Genomic DNA, 7,558 nt, shown 5'->3' with positions numbered 1-7,558 from the left:
GAAAATCCCTCCAATTAAGAGTACAAAGCACAAAGGAACAAGGGTGGATCTTAGTCCCCCCCTCCGTGGCGCGGTCAGCATTATCGGGTGCACATCAGCTGTTTGCTGCAAACCTGGTACGAGGAGGCGCTGGAAAGGCATCTTAACATGACCCTCCAGCCCGTGAGGACCGGTCCATTATCACAGCCTGCCGTGGAACATTATTGATGTGGAACAGACAGCTAGTCTCCTGGACGCAGAATAGTTTATTATCCTGTTTTATCCGTAGTGAGAGAGACCTCTTCAGGGAACAGAGTTTACGTTCTCTAAGCTGTAACATGGTCCTATGAATTCTGCTGCCCTGACGTGAGGTTGGTTCCAGTAGTAAAGTGCTTGGGGAAAACAATCAGAGGTGCACACTTGGAAAAGGTGCACACTTGGAGTGTGTTGTGTATTCCACAAGATTTAGGCTGAACCTTTTTTTGCACGGTGTGAGAAGTAGAGAACCATCTGACAGCACAGCACAGAGCCCTCACCTGAGCAGTACGAATGATTTCAGTCAAGGCTCTTTGATGGTATGAATGGAACAGCCAAAAGGCTTGTTATGGGTGTGGCTACATGTGGCTGGTATAAATTTGTGTCCCAGCCCTGCCCCCAAACTGAATCACATCCTCATATCTTGCCACAGATGTGCACCTACTTCAGTCTGTTTTTAAATACCGTCTCCGTGACGTGACTTCTGCAACTCGCCCCCACCCACCCCCACCTCCTTGCAAGTGCACTTTTTTTTTTTTTTTTTGGACTTTATATACTGTACCTATATAACTGTAAGACTTATAGTAAATCAAATGTATACTGTAGGAATAATTCAAGAAGGGATCCTTACTTACTAAAGAACAACTGAGATTGGTCCGATGTAATTTCAGGAATCCAAAATGAAGGAATACACTGTGTGGCATACACGTATATCAGTAGACACCCTGTTCAGTTCCTACTCATATCCACCACCTGATCTGACCTGTCTGGGTTTTACAAAGGCATTTGTTAACAGGGTGAGGTGTTGGAGGTGAATTCTGCAGCAGGCCGGATCTCCAGGAGCGATGTTGGGACTGGCGTACGCTACGTGCGCTGGGCAAAGAGATGTGCAAATACAATTGTGGCAAGTGGTTTAATTCCCAGAGCGCCTTTGGCAAAGAACCTAGCCTCATTTCCAGCTGTATGATTGTGCGAAGGTGGAACTGGAAGTGGCAGTTTCCTCAGGACTGCGGGGGCTTCGCGTCTGAAACTGCTGTGTCGTTCTTCTTCATCTTTTGTCGAAACTACTCACGGTGAATAAAGGCCGGACACCGATGGCTACACCAAGCTGTCTTATTTTAATATGGCACACATGCTTAGGCAGAGGGATCTCAAGTTGTTCCTGTAAATGAACATTTAGTTCTTTATATGTGAATCTGATCTTGAGGCGGACACTTGATGTTCTGCTGTCTAACTATAAGGATTTGTATGTTTTATTTTGCGGAGCTGGTTTGGCTTTATTTTCCAGCTACAGGGGTTGCATAGGTACCCATTTTCTATAGAAGCTCAGTTGTTGCTTAGTAACCATTGTAATTTTGTTCACCCATAAATATTGTATATCTGAATCATCTCCACACTGTAAATAAGATTGAACATGTCTATTAGGGTGCATCAGGGGAAGGGTGCTTGTTAATTTAACAAGAGTCTAAGTAAAGATTGGTCGTTTTTATGTTACACAATGAGTGAGTTTGTCAGTTTCATTTGGTAGCTGCTTTCATCGTTGCGGAAAGATGGCATCTATACGCTTTTCATTGTTTTGTACTTATAAGGTGCCGATATTTGATGTAACCTTTATTACTTATTACTTTTAAACAAAACCTTTTGAGAACTTATCACATATATGAAATGTCAGGTTTCTGCACTTCAACCTGGAGTATCTAAACTCAAACCATCTGTCACTGCTAATCGACAAATCTTTATCTTCAGAAAAGGACTTTAACGCCAATGCTGCAGAACAGTCAGCACACCCAGATTTGCAGAATGGCCCAAGTGGTGTCATTTATTTCCAATGTTGAACTCACTGAAAAATGTTTTTATCCATTATTTACAGGACCATATGTAATTATTTTACATTTTTTCTTTTATTTTTTATTTTATTTTATTCAGTGGTTAAGGTACTGGACTAGTAAGCAGAAAGTTGCCAGTTCAAGCCTGACCAATGCCAGGTTGCCACTGTTGTGCCCCAGTGCAAGGCACTTAAAACTTAAGGGGTTTTTTTGTGGGTTGTTTTTTTTTTTTGAATAAATTGAGTAAGTTGTACTCGGTCATAAATACTCATTAGTCATAAGATGCTTAGGATAAAAGCGTCAGCTAAATGCCATAAATTGAAATTGTGTATCAATACAAAATTCTGTAATAATTACCATGTTTAAATCAGGCCTATAACCAAACCACTACTATTGTAATTCAGTTGGTCACCCCTCTGGACCAGGTGTGGAAGGACATAAGTTCATTACCTGCTTAAGGTGTGGCCTGGCTGGGCCTACAACCTGAATACCTCGCTGTTTAAAGGTCCCCCTTCACCAACAGATGGTGCTGTAGCACAAAAGTTTTAACAAACTGTCCTGACAACAGCAGTTCTGTCAGAGTATTACATGCTGTCATGACAAACCTTTAACCAAAGTGAATTCAGGTTATATCACAACAAATGAAGAGGAAAAAGCAAAATATAATTTTTACTTATTTATTTTCAACTTTTGTTGGCTTACATGTTATGAATAGTGTAAACACCCAAATTCAATCTTCAATCACAGGTCATAAGAAATGCATAAAATGGGATATTTGACAAAAATCAAAAGAAACAAAAAGAATTTAAAAATTAAGACCTAACAATACATTCTGAAACCAACACTTCTGGGGCCAGATTCACTGATCCAGATTAAACTCTAATCTGGTATGATGGTAAAAGGTCTCTGGTTATTATGACAGTTATGCAGGACTCGTTGTCTGTAGAGTCACTGACGGAGAGAAGACTGTTTCTGAAGATGATGAGACGCATGTGTCCTGTGGTTTACCTCCCAATGCTGAAAGATCTGTTCAGGCTTGCTAGCTATACAACAGCCCTACCTTTGTTCCTGTACCCAACACACCAGTTACTGGTAAGAACTTCAATTCTGCATCTTGAATTTTCAAACAGCCACTGTGCCAATATTGGAACAGAGTTTGTGCTCACGTCTGTGTGTTGGTGAGAACTAAGGAAAGACGAAACTGCATTTAACTTCACACAACCAGAGCCAAAATGGGTTTATCCATATTTATTTATATATAATGTATGTATATATAAACAATACAAAATTCACAGTAATGCCAGCCAGATTACTGTGAAGTTTAAGCTGGTGGGGGTAGGTGTCCACCAATATCAAAATAATCATCCCATTTGCCCATACTCATGGTTAAATGGACCAGCAATAGCTAATATGAGAAATGGTTTGGTCCATCACTGTCTTTACTAGTTTAGTGTCCTTTACAGAGAAGGAATGGGCCGTCAAGTTACGCTCCTGATTTAAATCTTGCGAGAGTATAACTACAGAAAAACTGGAACGGTTCTGAACACCCCTCAAAGCTGCAAGTCCAGTATGGTATTCACAAGAAAACCATGCACCAAGAAAGCAATGAACATAAAATGCTAATGCCATTCTGAAATCTGTCAAATAAAAAGAAAAACATTTAAAGATAAACCATGAAAGATCTCGTTAGGACTTCTGCAGCATTTAATGTTTACGTTCCTGTTGCGAATGTACAGGCGTTAACTGAAAGTGTATACGAGTACTTTGGACCTATTTTGAGACACAGGTGGTGTTCAGTTCAGGATACGAGTCCCAGACACGACGTACATGATGCACCAGAGAAGAATTTTCATTAAGAACCTCCTTCAATCAGCCTTACTCATCCTTCTTGGCAATATCAACATTTCCTTAAATACTGCATCCTAAAATCTTACATAGCATAGCTTTAAAATAAATGCTGAAATGTTATATAGTTTTCCTCGACGACATCCATACACGAACGATACAAGTAGCTTTCAGAGAGGGGAGGCGCCTGCCCCGATGGAGACGAACGCTACTCTAGCGACTGCAGCATGAGGAGCTGTTTCAGAACCTTCGTTTGGCTGGTCTCTCGTATCTCTCCGGCCAGGAACATCTCATCCACCACGGTGTACACCTTACACGCAACAAGCAACACAGTGAGTCAGCAAAACACAACAAACAAACCACCGCAGTCCATAGGTTTGCAAAAATGAAATGTGATTTCAACCAAAAGATTCTAGCAAAATTCCCCAAAAAGGTACATAATGGAAGCTAGTAATGAGTGAGATTGTGTAAATAAGTACTCTCTCACTGCTAGAACTGTTCCTTTAAGAGTATTCTCTCTCTCAGCCTGCAGCGGCTGCGTTCTGAGTCCCCCAGTAGAGGCTCCAGCACCAGTTAGCTGTGATGAGAGTAATTATGCATCTGAGATGCATTTCGTTTTGTTAGTTTCACCTTTCCTTTAAAGAAGTTAACCAAAGGAGAACGTGGCCAAATGTGGGCGCGAGCTCCATCAGGTTCGGCCAGTAGGCGGATTCAAAAAATACACCAGGCAATTAACGAAGCTATAGCTCAGCTCAATTATCAGAGACAACTCTTAATTGTTTTAGAGGTTTCCTTTTACAGAACACCTCCCCCACACCAGAACACTGCGGCTTGCTCTTAATTGTATGATTATTGTAATTATACATCAAATACCGGTTGCCATGGTAGTGCATTCCTACAGGGCTCACCCCCCAACCCATCTCTAGTATTTGTATCCATGGAATCATCTCTCCATATCTCCATGATAAAAGCCAACTTGCACCTAATAGTTCAGGTATGCGGGAGACTGAGGGATATTTTTGAATTTACCTTGTAGAAATTGAAGACCAGATCTAATTCGCACACGTTGTGGAAATATTCGTTCAGGACCTGCAGAAAGGTGAGAGTCACGTTTGTTCCTCGACGATGAGTCGGCCTATTACGTACAAACACTGCCGAAATGCCACACGGTAGAATCACAGCCCTATATCTGGCCACACCTGAAAGAGCGTCACAGTTAATGCTGTTTAGGTAATCTAAAGCTATGAACAAACAATACTGCAAACACACCAAATCATCCATCCGTTTAATATAAATTAAAACACAAACGACCTGCACACCCTCCCTACATGTGAGGCACCCTTCTGCTGCGGTACCCTTGTAACATAATACACAACTCGTTTAACCACTCCAGTAAACAGCCTAATCTGATTAACTACAGATTTTTCTACAGTGAGCTGGAATCTCTGTAAAGGGGCGAGGCACACGCATCTTAACTTACTGTTCACCAATAGCTGATTGCCTTACGGCATACGAGGGACACTGAACTCTTGCTCTGCACCCTGGGACCTGTAGCAGGACACCACGAGCAAGGCTCACCGCGGGGTGGACCGACGGGGAAGGACAGGTGCAGGCAAGAAACGTTCCAGCCTTCCAGGTCGCAGCGCTGGTTAACTGGCTGCTGGCATCCTTCGGCCACATGCACGCCAGCAAGCCACAGAGAACTCAGCATTTCGTCTAAAGTCTAATTTCTGCCAGCAGCACGCTATCCACATAATGCACTTCTGGAAGTGCACATTTGTTTACGCTTGGAAGTGTTTAGCAGAAACGTTCTATTCAAAGCGACTTACACTTTGTGACAGAGTACGGTTCAAACTCACTGAGGGTCTTGCTCAGGGGCCCAACAGTGTCAACTTGGCAGTGGTGGGACTAGAACCCACTATTAGTGGCATATCGGCTTTAAACACAGAACGTAATGCACAGAAAAAACTGTTCAAATTGGCGGTAACTCAGTTCTTAGGCATTAGGGCATCAGTAATGTAATGAAATTTGAAGTGGGCATAAACTCCATTTACACATGAATGTTTCTGTACATAAGTAAGCAGGAGAAGAGGGTTAGTTACCTCCACAAAGTTATGAATGCCCTCCAGGTAGGCCAGGTTATTGTCAGTGACATCCACACAAATGCAGAAGTACAAACCAGCGTACCTCCTGTAGATAATCTTGAAGTTCCTAAACTGAAATACAAAGAAATACAATTATGAGAACGTTATATTGTTCACGGAAGTATGCACGTGCACTTCACAAGACCACAGCTAACATAACTGTAACAACCTTTTAATTTAAAAGATTCTTATCACCCAATATATGAGAATATGGAGACTATTTAACAGTCACTACATTCACTATAGGGTTTAAAATACTATGGTGTATTCAGTGTTCCTTATTAAAGTCTACCCGGACCCAAGAGAGATGTAATGTGTCGAGGCATCTTGCACGCGAGTACCTCTACAAAGTTGGTGTGCTTGGCGTCACGGACCGTCACTACCGCGTGCACCTCCTCGATCAGCTTCTGTTTCTCGTCATCGTCAAACTGCATGTACCACTTGGCCAGTCTGGTCTTCCCTGCTCGGTTTTGGATCAGAATGAAGCGAATCTGCAAGGAGCGTCACGTGCATCAGTCAGCTCGTGCGACGGCGCGTATAGGTGGTCCTAGCACATCAGTACCTCAACCTCCGGGGGTCTGGTTACGGGGCTAGTGTGTGCTCCTGCACAAATGCATTTTTATGCTTGACCACTCGACTAAGCTCCATCATGTTACCTATCCAGCTAACAAAACATAGTCAAACATTTACAATATGAAGTTAGTTCGTGTTATGTCGTTGAATGTTACCAAACATACATCAATGTAGCTAGGACAGCTAACTAAAGCTATGAAGCTGGCTCATTCATTCTATACGTCTTTCCGTCTGAACGCAAGTGCTTTATTGGCCAAAGCTTTGGCCATTTCGTACTTTTTAATTTTTACAACTGTACACAAACATTTGTTAATGTCGTTTGATTGAACACTGCGTTAGTTTAGCTGATTAGCTTCGTGCGCTAAGTCAGGTAGCGGACCGACTACACCGCCAACTCCCACACCCCCGAATAAAACTCACCATCGTGCGCTTGATACACGGACAGGCGATAATTTATTTATCTCGCTACGTGAAGGAAAGCTTCGGAAGCTCCGCTAATAAAACAGAGTTAACACCTGGGAGCTGCTCTTCTGCCGCTATCTTGCTATTCTTCCCTCAAGGACGCAATGGGCCTTGGGCGCGGGGAATCCTGGGTAATGTAGTTTTGTCAGCTGAGACAATGGACGACTGTGCTGTTGAAGGACTCTTATTATGAACTACAAGTACCGTGTCGTATATAGTCGAACATAATGACGTGAGATTGCGTAAGATCATGTGAGTTTAGTGAAATGGTTTGCCCTGCATTTGAGTATTTTTATTTTGGGTTATTTTTATTCGTAGTGAACATTTTGGAAGAACGTTTTTCAAAAGCAGGCTACAATGTTAAAATAATATATAACGGGTTTTTTTGTTTTGTTTTTTTTACTTTAAGTGGACTTAGTAAAACTTATTTCGTCACTGTGAGTCTTAGGCTCGATGGGGGGAAAAATGGTAGAA

General features: G+C 42.2%; 2 protein-coding genes across 2 annotated transcripts in view; one reads left to right on the top strand and one right to left on the bottom strand.

The window, feature by feature from the left end:
* rab4b (RAB4B, member RAS oncogene family) overlaps positions 1-1,504 on the top strand; it is a 9,558-nt gene extending 8,054 nt beyond the window's left edge. The window contains exon 8 of the mRNA XM_027012030.2: positions 1-1,504. This exon is cut by the window's left edge and continues 714 nt beyond it. The gene's annotated coding sequence lies outside the window, so the exon portion shown is untranslated.
* Positions 1,505-2,723: 1,219 nt separating this feature from the next.
* Positions 2,724-7,211, bottom strand: ap2s1 (adaptor related protein complex 2 subunit sigma 1). Its single transcript, XM_027012008.2, has 5 exons — positions 7,043-7,211; positions 6,391-6,540; positions 6,008-6,121; positions 4,935-4,994; positions 2,724-4,215 (listed from the first exon to the last, which is right to left on the bottom strand). Exons 1-5 carry the CDS (start codon positions 7,043-7,045, stop codon positions 4,114-4,116), a joined length of 429 nt encoding a protein of 142 aa, XP_026867809.1. The 5' UTR covers positions 7,046-7,211; the 3' UTR covers positions 2,724-4,113.
* Between the last annotated feature and the right edge of the window lie 347 nt (positions 7,212-7,558).

This window comes from Electrophorus electricus, chromosome 15 (genome assembly GCF_013358815.1).
Source record: "Electrophorus electricus isolate fEleEle1 chromosome 15, fEleEle1.pri, whole genome shotgun sequence".
In the NCBI taxonomy this organism is placed as follows: domain Eukaryota; kingdom Metazoa; phylum Chordata; class Actinopteri; order Gymnotiformes; family Gymnotidae; genus Electrophorus; species Electrophorus electricus.
The sequence above is the reverse complement of the archived record's forward strand: the minus strand, read 5'-3'. Positions and strand labels throughout refer to the sequence as shown.

Bases quoted from the DNA above. Each gene is read 5' to 3' on its own strand.
- ap2s1 (XM_027012008.2), bottom strand. The intron at 6,122-6,390 runs GTACTCGCGTGC...TTTGTATTTCAG, and splicing joins AGCACACCAACTTTGTAGAG to TTTAGGAACTTCAAGATTAT. The intron at 4,995-6,007 runs GTAACTAACCCT...ACCTTTCTGCAG, and splicing joins GCATTCATAACTTTGTGGAG to GTCCTGAACGAATATTTCCA.